General features: G+C 34.5%; 1 protein-coding gene across 1 annotated transcript in view; it reads right to left on the bottom strand.

Annotated features, from left to right (window-relative positions):
- LOC118183496 (proline-, glutamic acid- and leucine-rich protein 1-like) overlaps nt 1-23,648 on the bottom strand; it is a 223,786-nt gene that overhangs the window by 119,257 nt on the left and 80,881 nt on the right. Inside the window, exons 5-7 of the mRNA XM_085819090.1 lie at nt 19,477-19,548; nt 8,814-8,873; nt 4,972-5,119 (exon numbers count right to left, since the gene is read on the bottom strand). Of these exons, the coding sequence (XP_085675216.1) occupies nt 4,972-5,119; nt 8,814-8,873; nt 19,477-19,548 (280 nt within the window). The remainder of the gene's footprint in view (nt 1-4,971; nt 5,120-8,813; nt 8,874-19,476; nt 19,549-23,648) is intronic.

Genomic DNA, 23,648 nt, shown 5'->3' with positions numbered 1-23,648 from the left:
TGCATTGCCGGTTCGTCAAAAACCATACCGGTATGATAAGAATAAGGAAAAAATTATAGAATGGCATATTACCGATATGCTACGTAAAAAGATCGTAACGCCTATCTCAAGTAGTTATGCTAGTCCGGTGGTTTTATGTAAGAAAAATAATGATTATCCTTTGGAGCATCCAAAAAGGTGGAGATTCGCTATTGATTACCGTAAATTAAATTCCATAACGAAATATCCGGTATATCCGTTACCGATTATAGAAGAAATTTTAAGGAACATAAAATCAACCAAATTTATGACAACTTTAGACTTAACGAATGGTTATTTTCAAATAGGGATCAGGCCTGAGGACGTGCCTAAGACTGCTTTTATAACCAAGTCTGGCACTTATGCATTTTTGCGAATGCCGTTTGGCCTTTCAGGCGCCCCAGCAACATTTCAGCGATGCATGGACATTGTGTTAAGACCTGTTCTCGGAAAGTCCACATTTATCTATTTAGACGATATCATTATTACTAGTGATAATCTAGACCAACATGTACAGGATTTAAGACAGGTGTTTTCTTTATTAAATGAGGCCGGTCTAAAAGTTAATGTCGAAAAATGCAAATTTGCAGCCCCTGAATTAAAATATTTAGGTTACAAAATATCGCAAAAAGGGATCGAGACAGATGAATCAAAAATAATCGCTGTACAAAAGTATCCGACTCCAAACACGGCAAAGAAGCTCTCTTCTTTTCTAGGACTTTGTTCATATTATAGGTCCTTTATAAAAGATTTTGCGGCTATCGCTGAGCCATTGTTAAAATTAAAAAGGAAAAAGGCAAGATTCTCGTGGACGGCCGAAGCCAATAGTGCTTTCGAAAAATTAAAACAAGCATTAACGCAAGCCCCTGTGTTGAAATTTCCTGAAAAGGATGAAAATTTAGAAATTTCAGCGGATGCTTCGGATTATGCGGTAGGAGCGGTACTTTCGCAAAATCAGCAGCCAGTAGCATTTTTTAGCCGAACTTTAAATCAAACACAAAGAAACTATTCCGCGACCGAGAGAGAGGCACTTGCAGTTCTGTTAGCAGTGCAAAAGTTCCGAGTCTATTTTGGAAAGGCGCCGATAACAGTATATTCTGATCATGCGGCGGTAACTAGATTGTACTCTGGAAAAAATTTATCCCCAAGGTTAATAAGATGGGCACTCAAGCTGCAAGAATATAATCTGGTAATCAAGCATACCCCCGGAAAGGAAAATATCGTAGCAGATGCCCTGTCACGAATTAAATTAGACGAACAGGGTAATACCGTAAAAGTTGCAATGCTGACAGCGTGTACAATAAATTCCCGAGAAACTGTAATAACCGAACTGGGTAAGGATCCTGAGTTTGGAAGTATTTATGAGTATTTGAAGGATCCTGAAAATTTTAGCCACCAAGATATTGTGGCGATAAGAAATAGGGCGGCCCATTACGAACTAATAGATGGTCTATTATTTTATACAAAAACTACGAATTCCAACAACGAATTTCGACCTGTTATCCCAGCTAGTCTTAGATTAAATATCCTGCAAGAGCTCCATGACAGCCCTTTAGCTTCTCATGCTGGTATTCGAAAAACTACTCAACGCGTACGCGAGGCAGTCTACTTTCCTGAACTGCAAAAGTTAACAAGGGCGTATGTCCAGTCCTGCCCAACATGTCAAGCCGTTAATTATATTAATTTCCGCCCGGCCGGGTTTCTAAATAGTATTAAATCCGAATTTCCAAATGAAATAATCGGTATCGATTTATTGGGCCCTTTCCCAAAAAGTCAGTTAAACAAAAGTCGCTATCTCCTTGTTATAGTTGATCATTTTAGTAAATGGACCGAAATTGTTCCCTTAAAACGAGCCTCCGCGAAATTAGTTACCGATTCTATTTTAAATAAATATATTTTAAAATACGGGGCGCCCCTAAAAGTTATATCGGATAATGGTCCTCAATTTGTAAGTAATATATTTGAAGACATGTGCCAAAAACTGGGCATACGTCATTTAAAAATGGTCCCGTATCGGCCGCAATCAAATATAGCGGAACGGGTCAACAGAAATATAGTGAAAATTATCCGTAGTTATGTTAAAAATTTTCATAAAAGCTGGGATAACTATGTCAATGAATTTGCTTTCGCCCTTAGGACCGCAAAACATGATACAACGGGCAAAACTCCTGCTGAGTTATTTCTAGGCAGAAAGATTATAACACCGTTAGATAAATTATTTTATGTGCAACAAAGAGCCCCAGAATTTAAAATGGGTGATATAGAAAAACTAATTAAGGAAGCAAAGAAGAATACGGAAGTAGCACAAAGAAAACAGAAGCTCTATTATGATTTGAAACGACGGGGAGTAACTTATAAAGTAGGGGATGAAGTACTAAAAATTAAGCATTCACTTTCTTCAGCACCAGAAGATAAAACTGCCAAATTTTTCCCACGCTTTGAAGGACCATATGTTATAGAAAAAATAACTCACGCTGTTGTAGTATTAAAGGCAAGAAATGGCGAAACCTGTTCCGCAAACATTGACCAGATAAAACCATTCTATGACCGTAATAAAATGCAAATCTTTTCAGATCTTTTGCAGGATCCGGTACGGCAGACACCGCAGGTACAAGTTCCAGAGGTGGGAAAACGACAAGTACAAGGGCAAGCCAATGAGAGACAGAAGCAAGTGAAAAGAAAATTGCCCCGCGGAAAAATTGAAGGTACAAAGAAAAAGAAGTCGTTCCACCGTCCAAAAAACAGAGTTCACGAACACCCCCAGAATGAAGAAGGGAGAAGGACGACGTATGTGGAAAAGACCGGGAGAAAGGACGGCAACTATAACCCGGCTGTGAAACGGAAGATTGACTCATCCGACAGAACTCTCCGCAGCAAAAGTCGCCGAACTGCGGAAGGGCCATCAGCGGCGGAGGAAAAAGTACAAGAAAAATTTGAACGGCCAACAACGAGGTCCAAGCAGGATCACGACAGAAGTTTCCCGGTTCCACCAAGACCAGCTGCCTTCAAGCGGCCAAGACCACAAGCAGAGGACAGAAGGAAGATGTTCAAGGGTGGCCGTAGTGGTGAAAAACGGAAGCTTCCAGAGGAAAGCACTGAAGGGCGAGCCCGTACAAGAAGGAGGATCAACCAAGCAACGGTCTGCAGCACCTTTAAAGACTGGGCCCAGAAAAGGATGTCTGAATATTACAAAGATAAGTAAAATTTTGTGTTACTTTACAAACTTAAGTTAATCTTTCATTCTTACTGCAAGTGGCAGATTTGAAGAAGTTTTACCTCATGCGAGGTCTACCTTTATCGCCAAAAGGGCGAGAAATGAGTTGTGACCGATTTTCTTATTATGTTTTTCAATTACTCGCGCGTAAAACTAAAGTTGATGTATAATAGCGTTGTATAAAGACTTAAATTGTATAAATTTTATTTAAAACATTCTAACAAGAAAGAAGTTTTAGTCTGAAAGACTTTTTGAAATGTAGTATTATTTCAATGTAGAAAGAATTGGCACTTGCTTTGAAAAGAATAGAAGTTAACAATGTACTACTAATGTATGTTTTCAAATGTGTAAAATTAACGGCATCTTCATATGTTCTTGTATACATGTGAACTGTTATTTTGAATGTTTAGAAATACCGTGATATGGTAAAAGTGAAAGTAATGTTAAAAAATTTTGTTATTCGTGTGACTGTAAAGATTAAATCATGCTGAATATGTGTTAAAGGTTGAATGATGTAGTTAGGCTCTCTGACGCTACACTTTAGAGTTAGCCACTTTCAGAATAGTACCTCAGGGTCTAGAGTTGAAATTAGGGTGTGTTAAGAGGTCTCGTATGTTGAATTTTAACACGTTAGTGTTTTGATTGTAGGAGGAAGTGTTGAACACATAGACAGAAACACATTCGTGTTTGGTGTTTTTACAACACATGTCAGAGAGCACGGGGAGAGATAATTAAAATAGTCATGAATGAAATAAGAATGTTAAGAAAAGTATATTCTATATGTTATTTGCAATGTCATTCTGTAACATTTCATTAAACTAGTTTTCCTTCCAGATCTCTGGAAGGAACCAGAATTGAATAAAGCTCCTGTTTTGATGCAGTACAGATGAAAAAGAAAAAAGATTGTTGTATATTCCGGGAGCTGCTATTGTAACAAATTTCTTTCTTTTAAAATTTTCTAGTTTCTAGCTAAGTTATGTTTGTAAAAGTTTGGCCTCGCGTTAGTTTCTAGAGCTAAAAGTTTTCAACAAGGTCGTTTTAGACCTCAGTTTCAAACTAATTAACTCTGGCGGGAAGTATGTAAGGATCTTAAGTTTACTAACGTTTATTTTATTTTAAATCTTTACTATCACTTCTTATTTTCTACTTCCGGCCAGAATTATAAGCGTGAAGGAGTTTATGCAAAGTTGTCTGGCGAACGCCAAGTATTTAAGTGTGGCCTTTTTGCCAAGCAGAAGAGAGGAAGCCGTGAGTTCGAAGCAGGCCGCTTACCTTAGAAGTTACGCAGTTGCTACTTTGCCTTCCAGGCCAGAGGTTTTAATCCTCTTGATAAATTAAACGTATTGTAGTGTTCACAGTCTCTGTGCTACATACGCTTTCTGTTATTATAAGGCCAATCTTATTCTAAAGTTAAATTAGAGTTTAGTTTTATTTTGATATCTTTTAAGTTAGACCCCGAGTGGAGGGTCATTGTATTCCGAAGTACGGAAGTCATTGTATATAAAGAAAAAAAATAAAGGGTTTTGTATACCCTTCGTCTGTATCCTGTCTACTTACTACAATTAGTGAACATAGCTTTAGTAAGCTCTCTGTTCTAGTCAGGTCATTGTATGTTTCCGAAGAAGGTTAGAAGAAACATTGAACCTGATAAACTTACATTTATTCAGATGACATTTATACTTTTAAAGAAAGTAGGAAAGCAAAATATCTTATATTAAATGGAAAAATCATCAGCTTACCACTCGTAATAAAGAGGACAAAATTATTTAGTATTTGTTGCATAGTTGTAAGCATTTTTTTATAGTGGATCAACCACTCTTCTTTATACAATTTTGGACTGCCTTTCGCAATACAGTGCATAAATGCAACATAACAATCAGCAATAGCCTGCAATAGAAATATAAACATTACATAACGACAATCAAAGTTACAATGATGTAATACCGTAATTTCCAGAAAAAACACCGCAGCGTTTACGTATTCAAAACTTAAAATTTCAGCGGTTCCGGCGTTTCTACTCATGCGGCATTTAGGTGCACTAAAAATAAGATATTTCCTATGATGGTCACTATACATAGTTTGAACAACTTTGTCATTGTACATAGTTTGGATGGCCTTGTCACTGTACATAGACTGGTGCTGTTCCCACACAAAAGACCACTCAGTTGCTTTTTGCGAACGTTATTTTGTTTACATTCTTTCCCTTAACCTTTTGAAGATGGGATGGCCATTATAGTGGCCATAGAGTCCTCTCTTTGAAAAGACGGGGTTGTCCACTTTAGTGACCATGTCTTTTTCCCCCATTTTCCAGGCTGAAAAGTGGGGAGAAATGTCAAATTTGATGTCCCTAGGGTTTTAACCATTTATCTCTTTCAAAGGTCTTCCTTTTGCGACATACATGATGCCTTGTCCTTTGGTAGCTTTTTTGCTACCAAAGCCCTGGCCTCAAAAGGTTAAATGGACCTACATGCCTTATTCACCCTAAACGGGATCTCAGAACAATAACATTCTCGTCCCCTTTCAAATCAGCATTCTCATCATTTTGAATAGTCTCTTTCCTCTGCCATTCGATGAATCTTCCAGGACCCATCTTTTCCCCACCCCAGCCTTTTCTGCAATTTTTTTCAAAGGTGGACACGACTCCACCTGCCTCGCAATAAGGATCTCTGACGTATTTCCCCTTCAGCATGAATGGATTTTTCTTGGCATTCTGCAAGATACAGATCCCATCAGTTTGGGTACAAGTACTTGTTGGATAGTTTTTAAGTAAGAAGGGAGCAGAAAATTTTTGAAAATGACACTTAAACGGCACAGAAGCTATATTGCTGGTTTTAAGCTTATTGTAATTTCCCGTGCTGAACAAATTGGAAATAGAGCAGCAGCTCGAGAGTTTGAAGTGGACAAGAGATGTATTCGACGCTAGAGAACTGAAAAAGAAGAACTTAAAAATATGCCACAACAGAAACGAGCCAATCTAGAGGACGACCTTGCAAACTGGATAAAGGAGCAACGAAAAACAGGAATGGAAATTTCGACTGTAAAAATTCGCTTACAAGCAAAATTTATAGCAAAGCGAATGAACATAAATGATTTCAAAAGGAGGGCCTTGCTGGTGTAGCAGATTTATGAAAAGAAAAAATATTTCTGTGCGTGAGAAAAGGTGCCTTTTTGTCCTGCCAGTCCATTGGTAATTGTTACAGTCGGGCAACAATTACCAATGGACTGGCAGGACAAAAAGGCATCTTTTCTAAAATATGTGACAGATATTATTGACAAAAGAAAACTTCTTTGGTCACAGATAATAAATATGGATGAAACGCCGTTAGCTTTGGTTGGACCCTGTTCTCACCGTACTGCATAATCAGCAATTAGAATTCCGCAGGGGCCTCTCTACCACTACGCAACTAGTAAGAATTGTCGAGTTTCTCAGTTCTGCAATACAAAAACATCAAACCATTGCATTCTTTATGCTGGACGTTTATTTTTAAACTCACCACTCTTGATGTCACCTGAGAGTTATTATTGATGATCCATTTCTTTATCAGTCAAAGAACGTTCACAATCAAACAGGGCCAACATTATTCCACCCCAAGAAACATTGCGGGCGTTCCTCAAGGATCTAATCTAGGGCCTTTGTTTTACTTAATTTATGCCATGGACTTCCTGATGTTTGATAGCAATACTAATTGCATCACTGCCTGCTACACTGACAACACTGCTATTCTGTCTTCTTCACTCAACTTCAGTCATGCAATAACTAGCATCCAGAGCCTGATGCATGAAATCGAACATTGGTGCTGTAAGTGAAGTACTCATACTAACAAAACTAAACCCAAACTCTTGCTCATAGGTCGTCACTGCAAGAAAACTGTGGATGTTGACATGACATTATTTAATGCAAAAGTGCCTTAAGCCACTCAAGCAACATATCTCGGCATCAAATTCAACTCCAAGCTTACCTGGAGCCCTCACGTCATGACAGCCATTGGCAAAGCAACAGGTGTGGCAAGAAAACTTAACATTATTACCTCAACTTCCACGCTTGATCTCGCCAGGAAATGAAGGATCTATATCTCCATCTTATGCCCAATTCTTATTTATGCATCCCCAGCCTGGTGCGGAGCTTCAACATCTGATTATATCAAACTTCACACTTTTCAAAATAACGGGAGCTCCATGATTCATTAGAAACACTGACCTACACAAAGACCTTAAACTAGATGACATCAAAACTTACATTGGGAAAATAAATAATAACTTTTATACCAAGGCCACCAACACTAACATTGTTAATTATGCAGATAATTTCAGGTACGAACTCCTGGAAGAAGACTTTAACCTCCGCCCGTATGCCACTCATCTTTTTACCTACAATATCTAAATAATTGGCATATCCCTTTCCACTTTTTTCCATTTATTTTATTTTCTCACAGTTTCAATTCTCACAGGCATGGGCCTAATTTACTTCTAATTTCCTTTACTCACAGAGTTTACCACTCGAAGATCTTCATGCCAGGTTTGCCTTACCCAGGAATAATTGAGGTGCTGGTAAGAGCACGATAGATATCGTGCTAAGGCCAGCCTAACTGACAAGTATCAAAGTATCAACAGATCTCATTTGTATTTTATTTTTGAGTTGTTTCATTTTGTGCACTTTTCTTAGCTAAAATGCCATATATCAAAGTCTTGTGACTTCTTAGTGCAATGTTTGTGGTGATGCCATGAAGAATTTAACTTAGTGCAATGTTTACGTTGATATGTTGTTTCTGCACAATTTTAGTCTCCCCCCCCCCCCCAGTTCTTCCCAAATGCATAATTCCCAAATTTTCATTGATGCAGCCATAGTTCTGGAAATTATGGTAATTAAAAAACAGTAAAATATCCAAATAATAATTTATAATTTGCAAAATCTATTCTAGGTCATAATAATAATTAAAGAAAATGGTACAGAAAAGTTGGCTCTGTCTCTTAGGAAAAAGATAAGAAAGGCATAATGAAATAGCTACCTTTTAATCTTTCTCTTTAACAGTAAAGTTAATATAGAAATTAATCAAGGTACAGAATTCAATAGAAAAAATATCTTGTTGCTCTCTTCTCTTATTCCAATGTGTCTCCTTCATGTTATTTTCACCATTAAGTTTACTCTCTACTGAGCATGACATTCTCTAAAAGCATTTATACTAAGCTGGTGTAGCCAATTTTCCTTATTTTGCTATGTTCATCTGGAGAATAAGTTAATTTTAACCACCTGACAGAATATACCACTTTGCTTAGCCTATATAACTGCTATCATCAGAACTTTTATCTTTATTAGGTTGAAAGTGCACAGCAAATAAATTGATGTAGTGGGCGAGAGGGAAAAAGATATTTTTCAGTTATTAATATTAACTGCATAAATATGTCAATTATTGATAGTTTAAGAGAAAAGATTTCAGTAAGATTATGAAGTGGTCTGTCTATAAGAACTTAATTATTAAATTATATATAGAAAGCTTCATATAAAGTGCATTTTTACAATATAAAAGGCATGTATAAATACTACATTTTCAAATACATGAAAAATCAAATCAGTAAGTTTTACCTCAATGTTGTCTGTGGATACACAATCAATTTGCTCCAATAAAAAATCCTCAAATTCATTCTATAAAAGAGGAGAAAAATCACATTAATAAACACAAGGAAAAATTTATTTCTCAACTTAAAATAATATTTTTTTTTTTTTTTTTTTTTGGAAAAAGTAAGACTATAGACCAGTTAGAAAAATAAGTAAGCTTTCTAGTCAAACTGAATGTTTCAATTAGTGGTTAAAATAAATGTTCAAAATGGTTGCCTTCAGCATCGCTTCACTTCAGTAAGAGTCAGGACCAATTCTATACTTCGTACCAAAGTGTCTAGAGAAATTTATGCCCAAATTGCTTGAACGTTATCCCAAAGTGTGTCCATCCAGATTATGTGGTTTACAATGGCTGTAATCTCCTTGTATGTTTCGGGAGCATAAATTGTAGAACCTACTGAAAGAGGAAGTAGCGAATTCTCGCTATGTCTTGGAAGAACAGATGACTGCAAACAAAGATTATAACAACCTTTTTAGTTTTAAGTAAAAGGAACAGAAAATGCACTCACTCAGTGCTAACAATTTAACCACCACTTGTGGCTAATTAACTTGAATACAAAATAGTGCATACACTCACAGTGAATTAAATTTTAGCTACACAACTGGCTCCTACTCAATCTAAACCGCTTAATCGGCTGCACACAGCAAACACGAGCATAGAATATCAATACTATCTAAAGTAAATGGCTAGCACCAACTATTCAACTACAGAGCATTTTCAAACATGTGCCATAAATTCAGAACTTACTCTCCTACTGCGAACTCTTAAAATCTCCTACTTAAATACTATTTCCGAATACACCATTAAAATTTGCATTCTGGCAGACAGTTCAAATCAGAAGGCAACAGAAAGTTTCTTAAAATAAAAACAATTGGTTAGAAGAAAATAAGGTCTTTACATCGCATGCATATCTAATCTTTCATTTTGCATCATTAAAAAAAAAAAAAAAAATCGAGTAGTGTAAAGTTCAAACAATGTGCAGGAAACTCAATTTACTCCTTGCATCCTATCTGCTGGCCTAGTATATTTTGATCCAGGTTTGCTTGTATGTCCTTATGGTGCACTGAGGCACCATCTTGTTGGTAATAAAGCCATGCATTCCACAAATGGCAGTGAAAATGGAACCAGCAAGCACTTTTAGTTACTATTCTCCAGTGAGTTGGGTTAAAAACCCCACACCATATTAATACCAGACAAATTCCTGGCTTTTTCAACAGTAATATGGGATTATTTCAGTCCAGTACACATAATTATGCCTATAGACAATTTCCATTAAGTTTGAATTGTGCCTCGTTCAACCAAACAGTGCTTTGGATACAACATGACATTACTCTTATCATGAAAAAATATAAATGAAGATAAATGAAATTATATTTAAAATAACAACAGCAGCAATTTTTTTCCCTAATCAATGTTTTGCAAACTGTGCTTCATAGCATTTATTATTTAATTTATTTTTCAGAATCAAAATTTTAATAAGTCACCAAAATGTAAAGCAATGTCACTTTAACTGTTTGACTGCTACGCTGTACAAAAGCATTACGTTCATTTCTCTCGGAAACCGCGATGCAGGTTGCTCTGTGGGTGTGAACGTACGTAGTCTGACCTCATGCGCACTTTGTAACATGAGTGCATTCTAAAATAACTAACTGCGTCGCGGTTTTTGAGACAAATGAACACAGCACTTTTGCGACGCATAGTAGTCAAACAGTTAAAATATTACAGAAAATAAAAATATTATTTTAATATATTATAATTTTTTATGATATTTATCAATGTTATTATGTTTGTCAGGAAAAAACATCAGCAAACCTCAAAAAAAATTTTCTATGTAAACTGATCTTGGAATTGTCAAATTTAGTGCTGCATGGTTTCAAAAGAATTCAAACGTTAAACCATCAAATACATACAGTCAAAAGTCGTTAATCTGAACTCGTCGGAACTTCGGCAATGCCGGATTATTGATTTTTCCGGATTATAGATCAACAGTTTAAATCTGGTAAGATGGCATGCAGAAATTACAAAATTAAAAATATGAAACCGTAATTTATGAAATAAAGAACAATTATGATCTAAAGGGTATCAAAATTTACAAAAAGAAAAAGCTAAATATTTATTTGTTTACTTTATTAAACATTTCTTTCAATGTAAGTTGTTTAAGTTGCTTCGTTTCATGTGATAATACTTTCTCTTTATTAAACAGACATAATTTTTGTTTAGTTACAAAGTTCCGGTATTCAAGTCGTATAATTGCTGTGTCGAGAATACCGACTAATTTGTCAATCGAAATTTTTTCGTTTTCAATAACTTCTGTGTCACTTTCTTCAGTATCAGAAGCGAATTACAATGACGAGGAACTTGATTTAAATCATATCAAAGACGGAGTACATCGAGATGAAATACTACATTTAGTAAGGAATTATAAGCCAAATAAAATAAAAACATCTTCCCTGAAGATAAGGATAGGGCTGACAGATCAACTTCCAATTAAATTGTGCGTTTCTCCCCCCCCTGCCGCAGAGCAGTGTGAAATTGATAAACAGATTTCGGATTTCAAAACATACTTTCACTTTGTAGATCCTTTACATATTAGTAAATATATATCGGAAATTCTATTTGACATAATCGAAAGTTCAAGCTTACTTTTATAAAATTGCTCTAACAGTCTGCAAAAAATAATAAGCCGGATTCAATTCGAAGATTAAGGAACAACGCAATCTGCTACATTAACTGAATTAGATAATTTTAGCTTAGCTTATACCGTCCGTTATACATTAAACGCGCTTGCATAAACGTATTATGCGCTTGCGCACACGCATATTCGCAGCCGTAAAAGTCTTACGCGCACGCGTAAACGCCTATGCGCATGCGTCAATGCGCAAAACGTTTGTAGCTTTGAGGTCCAGATTATAGATCATTCCGGATTATGGGTGTCTGAATTAACGACTTTTGACTGTATTTGTCAATGCATCGCTGAAAAATATTCCTCCGAAGTGTTAATTAACACTGAAACTGTTAGTCATAAAAAAAAAGTCAGATGAATAAAATTAAGGACCTTTTGCAGGTTCTGGAAGAAATTAAGAACTTTTAAGGATGGTATGAAACCTATTTAGAGATTAGGGATTAGCAAAAATTTTTACTGAACAAGACCCATACAGATTGCACCAGTTGACAAAATGCATACAGTGCAATGAGTACAGTGCAATGAGACATATAAGATGAATCTTTTTAATTACTCAATTTCTCTATTTTAACTGAAAAAAATCATTTCTGCAAATAACTGTCCGTGTGACAAGATTAGAACCACTTCTGCAATTTTTGAGCTTCTGTCTAGTGAAAACACAAGAAAATAAAGAAGATAAACATGCTAAGAGAAAGGTTTTTTAGGATCAAAAGTACAAAATTCAAAAAACTTTGTTTTCACTGTTCTTTAAAAAATTCTCCAAAAAATAAAAAAATCATAACAAATATCCCATAAAATTCATTCATTACACATTTTATATGTCATATGAAGACATTTTTGATTTTGTCGCATTTCTTTCCTATAAATCTTGCTTTGAAATCTTTCTAAACCTGAGGTATCAAGTATAAAAACTTGCCCCACTCTGTAAGGGCAAAAAGCCAGATTTTTTTAATATGAAATTCAGAAAAGAATTGCGTGAAGTGAATTTTTACGAGAAAACTGACACACATTTCAAATTTCTGAACAAGTACCTAAAAAATATATATATATACAGTCAAAAGTCTTTAATCCGGACTCGTTGGGCGATTCCGAATTATCGATTTTTCCGGATTATAGATCATCAGTTTAAATCTGGTAAGATGGCATGCAGAAATTAGAATATTAAAAATATGAAACCGTAATTTATGAAATAAAGAGCAATTATGATCTAAAGGGTATCAAAATTTACAAAAAAAAAGCTTAATATTTATTTGTTTACTTTATTAAACATTTCTTTCAACGTGCGCATGCGTAAAGCATACATTACGCATAGTCGAAATTAGAAAATTGCAACCAGAAAAAACTATTTGATGTGTACTCGTGATATTTATAATGACGAGGAATTTGATTTAAATCATATCAAAGACGGAATACATCGAGATTAAATACTAAATTTAGTAAGGAATTATAAGCTGAATAAAATAAAAACATCTGCCCTGAAGATAAGAATAGCGCTGACAGATCAACTTCCAGTTCATTGCACGCAGCGACACCCCCCCGCCCCCACAGAGCAGAGTGAAATTGATAAACAGATTTCGGAATGGTTAGAGAAACAAAGGATATGCCTTTATCCATTTTTTGCAGCCATTCCACTTTTTGTTTGATGGACATCTAAACATTCTTTCGCTTTGTAGATCCTTTGGTAGCTCCAGAATCGAAAATTCTTTTTTTGACATAATCGAAAGTTCAAGCTTACTTTTATAAAATTGCTCTGACAGTCTGCAAAAAATAATAAGCCAGATTCAATTCGAAGATTAAGGAACAACGCAATCTGCAACATTACCTGAAATAGATAATTAGATAATTTTTAGCTTATACCGTCCATTATACATTAAACGCGCATGCATAAACGTATCATGCGCACACATATATGCGCATGGGTAAAAAGTATTCCACGCATTCATGAACGCATTATGCATTGACGCATGCGCAGAAAGTTTGTAGCTTTGAGGTCCGGATTATAGATCATTCCGGATTATGGGTGTCCGGATTAACGACTTTTGACTGTATATAAAAGAAGACAGGTAAAATTAATTTTTAAATAAGTTTTTTTTTTTTTTTTTTTTGCTTTGAATGGTACAGAAATTGTGTTTTATAGCATTTGTTACCTCCTTTTTCTTAAGAATAAAAATATTTTTAAAATGGCAAAATGGAAACTAATGTCATTTTAAAATATGACATGGGAAATTTCGGTCTCTCACTCTTGGGCATCTATTGTACAGACTACATTGTAGCAATGCTAATTTCAGGACCCGATCCATTTATAGTTTTATATCCATCTACTGCCCAGCATTTTTACCTTTAGATGATATGTTAATGGCCATACAAAGTCTTTCACGGAAGTTTAATAATACTTCAATTATTGTAAGAGGTGACTTCAATGCCAAACATTTTCCCTGGAGCCCTTCTTATGCAAGCATCAGGGGGATTCAAGTATGTGATTTTGTAGCTGTCCCAGGTACAATGACCCCAATAGTCCAACCACATTCATACCCAATCGGAGCGAGCCATGAATAGATCTCACTGTGGTATGGTAAAAATTCATGGAAATTTATGTATTAGTAAGATAATATTAGTCTAAATGACCACCAGATTATTTCACTTGAATTAGACAATGTTTTAATTCTGAACAAAAGTCTTCGTCTAGAACGGAGAATGCAATTAACCATCATAAATAAAAACACCCTTGCAGTTAAATTCGAAAAACTTCTTTTACAGTCTTCCAGTTCAAGTAGTTCAAAAAAATCTTCCCATTGTAAACATTAAGCCAATAGTTAATATTCCTAATGTTAGTTTATCAGAAGAACAAGAAAGAATTCTAAAATATCATTAACTTCTCACAAACCTGTAAACCCTCGATTCCAAAGATTTTGGCTCCTATCGAAAAAGCTTTCAAGTTCAGTAAAGTTTCAGATTTACAGAAAGAAATGACTAGGCATCTTATCGCTCATAATGTGAAATTCAATAATAAACCTTTGAAACCAAATCTAACCGCAAGAGAAAGAGCTACAATGCACAAAATTCATTCTAACCCGGATATGACCATTTCAAAGGCCGACAAAGGTGGCCAGTTAGTCATCATGGATAAGAACACTTACATCAATGGTGTCACTAAACTCTTAAACGAAGGACCATATTATAATCCGATCCCTAAAGATCCTTCACCTTTGCACCTGTCAAAAATAAAAACTGCGATCAAATCTTCACAAATCCTTTCAAGCAACTTAAAACATTCGCTTATCCCATCTGTTGCGAATTGTGCCAGACTATATACTCTTCCCAAAATTCATAAAAGTGGTATTCCTTTCTGCCCTATTTTATCAAATTTAGGTATTGCCTCGTATCCCTTAGCTAAATCTTTAGTTTCTAGATTTTCAACTGTATTAGACAATAACATTTACAAGATAAAAAAAATCAATAGAGTTTGTAAAAATGGTTAAAAACATTTCTCCTAGAAATTTACTCATGGTTTCTTTTGATGTAAAATCATTATTCACCAATGTTCCAGTAGAGGGTGCATTAAGATGTCTAGAAACCAGACTTCGCGAATTTCATTTCTCTTGCATCGAAATTGATGAGCTAATTTCTCTCACTCAACTCTGTTTGAAACAAATGTATTTTGTTTTCCAAAATAAATATTACAAGCAAACTGCAGGATCAGCCATGGGAAGCCCCCTCAGTCCCATCCTGCCTGATATCTACATGCATTATTATGAATCAAAATTGTTTGAAACTTTAAACTTCCCGGTATGGTTCCGCTACATAGACGATACTTTTAGCCTGTTTGAAGGTAATAAAGATGATTTAAATAAAGCTCTCTCAACAATGAATTCCATTGATCCTGCTATTCAGTTCACTTTTGAGCTTGAGACTTGCAATTCTTTTCCTTTTCTCGACATTCTGGTCACACGTAACACATCCAACCTCAGTACTACGGTTTACCGTAAACCTTCATCGGTTTGCCTTCCACTTCACTTCAAATCATGTCATCTGACTTCATTTTATTCCTATCTTTTCCGTGCTCTTCAAGTTTGCTCCTCCAAACTATTCCTTGATGAAAAACTAAATTATTTAAAAGCAATAGCTATTGACGGGCTTTTCACAAAACATTATTAATCAAGCAGTTAAAAAATTCTCATCTCAACACACCAAAATGCACACTCTTGTTTTAGGAGATTATAAAAATTCTGTTGTCATTCCTTTTATTCCATCAATTAACTGTAAAGTTGCACATATTTTACAGAAACTTAACTTTCGGGTCGTTTATTCTCCCATCAATAAAATTTAGAGTTCCATACTCAAGGACTCCATTTCGGATATGAATTCCTGGGGATTCCTTGCCAGCGTGGTTTAATTTACATTGGCCAAACTAAGAGAACCTTAAAATTTCATGTTAAGGAACATGCGACATAAGTTAGAAAAAAAAAAAAAAGAAACACAGAAGTCTTCTGTTGCCCAACATTGTTCATCCAAAAATCACACTTTCCATTTTCCTGCTGTCAAAATTATTCAAAAAACATGTTCCATTGATGAACTGGATTTTCTACAGGCATTTCACATTCAAAAAAATCTTTCTGTTCTAGTTAATGACCTTAATTTCAATTCATCTTTGCCTTCAACCTTTAAAGAAATTATGTTTTAGTTCTGGTTTTATCAAAAGATGGTGCCAGTAGCTTATCTCCTGTCCAGGCTTTCTTATCTTATCTCGTTCATTTGCACTTTTGTAGCTGAGGATGATGGTTTGGTAAAACCATCGAAACTAGTCCTGTAAAAATTTGAAAATATAATGCTGATTTTTTGTTTTACTTCTAAATTAATAATGTAGGGTCTTATTTGTGTAGAAGTTTAAATCAATGTCCTTCAGAGGCTGCTAGACTGACAACCCAATTATTGCTTCATCTTTAGTTACTTAATACATCTTTAGTTTAAAATAACCTTTTTATTAAATCTTTAATTTAAACAGCAGCAAAAGCTGCTGCATAAAAAAAAATAACCTCTGCCACTTGTGAGTATTCAGTATAACATAGTATTTCTTCTTGTATTCAATCCCTCGCCAAGCTTTCTGGCATCAGGTTCTGAAAGTTTTTTTAAATATTTGCACAATTTTCCCTTTCTTCAATGCATTCAGAGAATGAGCTTCCCAAAATTTCAAAATGGATTTGGCCATATTGTGATTGTTTTTGTCTTACCAAAACAAAGATAAATCCTCACAAACTACATGTGAAAGTCACAATGAACATTTTCCTTCTACTTTTTGACTTTTACACTATCCAAATACACGAACTGACCCATCACAGTGAAGCAAACATGACCTTACATTCACTCTACGATTTTGCTGACTCGGCTGCACATCCTTCTCTAATTACTTATAGATTATTTGAGGCCTAAGCAATGGCAGTGACAATAAGAGGAAAGATTCATGTTACAGGTAAGTACAAATGAAGATATCTCATTAGATATTGTAATACTAATATTACTGTGTATTCTTATTGAAACATAGCTTTCTTTTAAAGAAATAATACTGTGACAGTTAGCTGAAATTTACATACGACTACTCTTCATTTGTTATGCTGTTACTCTAAATGCATGCTTAGGAAATTAAATTATTCACAAAATTCTCAGGGAGTTCTCAGACGATAAAATTAGTAAAAAAAAGGGGGGGGGGAATAAATGAGGAAATATAGTAAGATGAAATTCAAATTTAACTAATATGGTCAGAGAATACACAAATTGTCCCTTTTAATCATGCATTTTTAACATCAGCTAGCAAAATGATTAAACTCAGAATAGTCACTGGCAAATTTTGGTGATTGGACATGATATACTAGAAGAACGGCTGCCAACAGCTCTAACACCAAAACATTCAAAACCCTCAACTTAAATACTCAACCAACTAATTTACATTCTGGTGAGGACTACGAAAGCATATGTTATAAGTACAGGTTTAAACCATCATAACTGGTTAATTAGCATACATACCTCATAAACTAAATTGGCTTACTAAGGCATTACATTAAACCAAAGCAAAGATCTTATGCGCATATCATGTCTTCTTGTGGCACTAAATCACACTGTTATGGCAACAAATTTTGTTTGTCAAAAAACATTGATGGAAAAATAATACATATCCTGATGCACTTACCTTTATCTCATAAAATCAAAAACCAATATCTGATAAAAAAGAAAAATTTACAGAAAGTTTTAGAGAAAGTTAATGATTTCTCATCTCACTTCTGGGCTTAGAGAAAAAAGATTTAATGGTTAATTTTAATTATACTGACCCTTAATGCTATAAAGCAGGAAGGTTATGACTATGAAGAAATAGTACAGGTTTCGTAAAATCATTTCTGGGGTTCACAGATTTATAGTTAAAAGTGAAAAAAGTGTAACAGTAGTAGGGGGAAAAGTAGAGGATATAACAAAATTTTACCAGATAAAGGCACTCTAGATACAGTGCTTTAAGGGGATTATAATATACATATGCTGTTACATCACACACACACCTACAAAACGTTCAATTTGATAACAGCTTAGCTCTGTGCAGCCTACATAAAATTATTCAAAAGAACAAAATACAAGAAATAATAGGTTTCTTCCAAAAGAAAGTGGAAAAGCTGGTTTTATTATTATTCTATGTAAATATCCACTTTAAGCAGTATGCTGTAAATTGGTGGTCTCAAACTAGTGGCCCTGAAGTAGTTTTTTGCAGCTTGTGAATACATTTCCTGAAAATTTATTAGTAATATGACAAAAATCTTAAGAAATGTTTGTGATTTTAATGGTATTGTCATACACATAGTGGGATATAGATCTTAACAGAGATATGAAAATATAAATGTGATTAACTTTTCATACCTGTCAAAAGATAAATACCTGAAATAATGAATTTTTGCAATAAGATTATTTACTTTGTTTGGGAAAGCATCTATATGTAAAAAGTTCTTTTTTGTTATTGAAAATTAATGAGTCTAAATAAGAATGACTGAGGAGCATCTACAATTAATGATAAAGATAGTTTCTTGTAATTTTTTCTGCAACTGAAACACAATAAAGTGTCGTAATTGAAAGCTGCAGTAGAAAACAAAGAATTTACATACAAATATATTTCGTCTGTATGTACATCACAGAAATATTTAATAAATAAAAGAAAAAAATATTTTGTCATTATCTCTTCTCAAGTTTAGTGCAACTTGAAATTTTATAATATGCTTATTTTTTGTTCAAGTAAGTTATTTTGTGGCTTATTCTACACATTAAAATTATCTGAAATAAATGCCAGTCTAAAAACTTCACCTTTGGCTGTCATTACGCTTGAAATTTAAAGTGTAACATTCAGAAATTTCTTAAAACTTAAGATTTCAAACAAAATATAAATATACAATCAATTTTTTTTTTCTTTGCATCATTATTATTACTATTTATGCATAATTTGGTCAATATTTACTAAATAAAATTTTTAATTTTATTTTCTTAAAAAGTTTAACACCCATCAGCTTTTAAACCCATCAGTTGTGTTTAGATCCTGCATTTGGCCTATATGTAATGCGTTTGAGACCACTGTTGTAAATATTTTATTTAAAACCCTTGAAGTATGAATTTTCACATCATACATGGTTATTTTTTATCTATGCACTTGGATTTATGGATTCATGCTTAAAGGATATTTCAACTTAACAAATCATAAATAAATATAAAGTCCAAATATTTTCACAAAGCAATATCCTGAACTTTAGACAGCACGTAATTAAGGAGGAATAAATATCAGAAGTATTATGAACACGAGAATAAAAACCCACATGAATTACTAAGAAACAGAAATTACCTTATACCTTACGGAATCACAAGCCTATAATATTAAATAAAAGCCTCGGTTAAAAAAAGAAAAAAGAAAAAAAATTACAACTTACTTTAAGTGAAGGAGGAATCAAATGAATTTCTTTCAAACATACAGCTAAACATTGAATTGCACCTAATGCCCACTAAAATACAAAAAAGCATTTCATTTACAGTTAGCACAAATAACATAGTTAATATCCATTATTTTTTACTATTACACATTAATTAAATAATAAATGCCCTGTACAACAGTATATATTTCTTATTATTGAAACTACATAATAAAAACATATCTTCTTCCTCAAAATATGTGGGAAAAAAAAAAAAAAAAAAAAAAAAAAAAAAAAAAAAAAAAAAAAAACACCCATTTTGGTGTTCACTTACACCTGTATCTATAAATTCACAGGTAAGGGAGGTAGTGGTTTCCTTCCAAAAATTTGATAGCAAGTTTTCAATGAATAAGCACAAATTAGGATCAACACAATGTTTTCACTATTAATAGAATATTTTTTTTTTTGTGTGTGTGTGTGTGTGTATTTGTGTCTATGTGTATGACAATCTTTTATCCACTGTATAATGGTATAAATGTATAGTGTAGCATATCTGCAACATGTAAAATAACTGTGCTTTGGTGGCATGCGATGGAATTTCCATTAAGTGGTCTATGTTTCTTTTCTGCTACTATATGTATAAGGTATTTCTCCCGCTTTCCTAATGTGCCTTCGTGGTGTAGTGGTTCTGCACGATGGGCCGGTATTCCAGAGGTCCATGGTTCGATTCACGGCGAAAGCGGTTGCTCATTTTTCATCTTGCAGGCTACCAAATAATCCAAATGTTTCTACAGTGGTGCCTGAACTGAAAGGGTGATGGATGATGACTCTCCACAGCCAGGATTTGGCGATTGGGTCCCCCAAAACCCCAGTCGCCCTTAAAAGGGGGAGTATATAAGGTAATTTCTCCCACCTTCTCGGGTGCCTTTGTGGTGTAGTGGTCCTGCACGCTGGGTCGGTATTCCAGAGGTCCGTGGTTCGATTCCCGGAGTATGGATCCAATTTCAGTAGCACAGAAGGTCTTGCAGATCCATAGGTAGCACAGCCACAGTCAAGTTTGGAACGGATTAAAGCTCTATAAATGTGGAGCAGAGAAGAACGTTCTGCTCCCCATGAAGTATTGGCCAGGACTTTCAGTATGTTCAGAGCTTTAGCACATTTTTTCTTTAGATTTAAGATATGAGAATGGAAAGTGAGCTTTCTGTCAAATATAACTCCTAAGAATTTTGCTTCTGGCTCAACACGGATCAAAGAGCTGTCAAGATGCAGCTCTGGATCAGGATGTACATTTCTTTTGTGACAGAAGTGCACACAGACTGTCTTCTGGCTAGAAAATTTAAAACCATTGTTGTTGGACCACTTTACGATGCTATTTAGAGCAATTTGTAGTTGTCTCTCAATGTATCTCATATCTTGACAATAGATCATCAACATACAGGGAACCATGCACTGTGGGAGGAAGTTCTCTTAAAATGGAATTAATTTTTAGGCTGAAAAGAGTGACACCGAGCACCGAACCTTGTGGTACATCTTCTTCTTGTACAAATACTTGAGAAAGCAACGAACCAATTTTGACTTGGAAAGTGCAGCCCTTCAGAAAGTTTTGAATGAAGATGGGTAAATTACCTCGCAATCCAGTGCTGTAAAGGTCATGAAGAGTTCCATGCCGCCAAGTTCTATCATATGCCTTTTCCATGTCAAAGAAGATTGATACCACATGATTTCTTTTCACAAATGCATTGCATACTGCGGTTTCTAAAAACAGGGCATTATCAAGTGAAGATCTTCCCTTACGGAAACCACTTTGGTGAGGCGATAGGCATTAATTAGTCTCCAGATAGTAGGTAAGACGGTGATTCACCATTTTTTCCACGATCCTGCCAGTGCCGGATTTAGCATTTTTCCTAGGTGGGGTAAAAACTTAAAAATGCCACCCTTACCCATCTTCCTTTAAGTTTCTGTAACAAATTTTAAGTTTTTTAAATAAACATAGAATTAGGTAGTTTTCAAGGTAAAATGTAAAATCCATTTTATAGTAGGAAATTCTTTATTTGCCATTTTTGTTCTAAAAGAAATAAACATAATAAATGGTTTAATTTCTTTTCTTATAGCAAAGTATAAGAGAGCTACCTGCCTAAGAGGGGTGAGGTCTTTCTAAAAGTAATTGGCTCATATGCAAGTTACGCATGAGCGAAACGTCGGAAACACCCATGCAGCCAGCTAATTTGCTTGATTCTAACCCCCGACCGAACTACCAGTGTTCAGACTTTACATCTCAGCCGCTGGTGGCCGTTACATAATTAAAAACTCGCGCAAACCTCTTAATTCAGTTACTTGTCCGGTGCACTGAAATAATCAAATTTACATTTTTCCTGAAATGAGGATTTTTTCAATATTTGCAACAATGCCTACTCATACTAATAAATGATGCTAATAGAAAACGATTCAGAACTAAATACTAAAAATAGTTCAGCACGGCACAAAAACTATAATTAGACATTAATAAATAATAAAAAATTTCATTTAAACAAATATAAGCAAATCACAAATCACTAATACAGTGGATTGAATAATTTTTTACCAATTTCTCGATACTAATAGTAACTTTAACCTAGCACGTTAAATATTCATTTCACAATAACTCCTTCATGTAGCCTACTCAAGAACTCTACTATTGTCCTCACAAAGCTCGGTAACATATTAAATATTTACATATTCACGCAAAAGACTATTTTTGTAGTGTAATAATCAAAATTTCATTTTCTTTGAAATACGCAATTTTGCAACATTTGCAACAATAACTAGCCACACCATGGAGGTAAGACAGAAAGGAGGGGTCAACCCCGCGCTGCGAGTGAAGCACTGCTCCGAGGGTTTCGATCTCCAGATGGAGTGTTTTTTGTTTACATTTAGAAATCGAAAAACGGGACACTTCCGCATAAAAGAAACATTCATTGTGTGATGGATAATAGCAATTTGTATAGTTATGCTTATGCAAAACGTTACGTTTAAATAAGATTTCAGCAAAAATGTTACGCTTAAGGAATGGAAAATACCTTATGGTATCTTTAAAATTATATACGTCTTTCGATACCCTTGATTATGCACTCTTAATAAAAATAACCTTTAGTTACAAACAATAGATTACATAAGTTGGGACAATAGATGAGCTGATTAATTATGTAACTAACTTTTATTAGCTATACCTAACAGCAATACGGGCTACTAGTGAAAAGGTTAGTATTTATACTTCTTTTCATAATTCTTATTTCAGTAATAATTTTAAGTTCTAACCTAACACTTAAAATATTACGGGATTAAAATTTTACTCTGCGAGCCTTTTGTTCTGCAAATAAATCTATGGCATCATCATAATTAACTTGATGTGCTGTTTGATTTTCAATTGCCAGAATTGCGAGACTTAATAAACGCTTTTGGCGCATCGATGATCTCAGATAGTTTTTAATAAATTTTAATTTGCTAAAACTTCGCTCACAGCTTGCGGATGTAGTTGGAAGCATAGAGTAAATCCGCAGGGCAATACAAATATTGTAAAAGGCATCCTGAAAATCATAGATGTAGATCTGTTGCAAAAGATAAAAAGCTCTAGCCTTTTTTATGTCGACGAATAATATTGAGGCTTTGTTGTCTAAAAACGACATGTTCCTGACACAACTCAAATGCGTTTAGAGATCTCTCTCATATTTTCGTGCAAGATCTGCTCTATTCTCTTGCAGTTCATCAGTTGACATATTCAATATTTCATGACCATTGAAAAATGGAAAATTGAATTTAGTGTAATAGCCCTGTTTACCCTCGTTTTAATTTCTGATAAGATTCGATCAAATACTATTTTCATTGCATTAGAAAATAGCTGAACACTATGAAATGTTCGTGATTTGTCCTTGCACAATTCATCAAATTCCTTTTTGCGTTTTAGAATTCACTTATTTGTCAGAACAGCTCAACCTCAATTTTTTTCGGTTGCTGCTTTAAATCCTTCTATCCAATATTCCGTAAGAATTTCTCTCATTTTTTGCAAAGTTTTGGTCAGACCTTCCATGAATGCGACGGAACGCGCAAGAATAATATCTCCCTTTTGAATTTCAGAATTTATTCGATTGATTTCTTGAAGAATATTATCCCAAATTGTCAGGCTGATAATAAATTCAAAATTTTTTACAACATGTAGC

The sequence above is a fragment of the Stegodyphus dumicola genome, chromosome 6, assembly GCF_044657685.1.
Source record: "Stegodyphus dumicola isolate Sdum_Otavi_A_Nest chromosome 6, ASM4465768v1".
Taxonomy (NCBI): domain Eukaryota; kingdom Metazoa; phylum Arthropoda; class Arachnida; order Araneae; family Eresidae; genus Stegodyphus; species Stegodyphus dumicola.
Note: the sequence above shows the minus strand (reverse complement) of the source record. Positions and strands in the feature narration are given on the sequence as shown.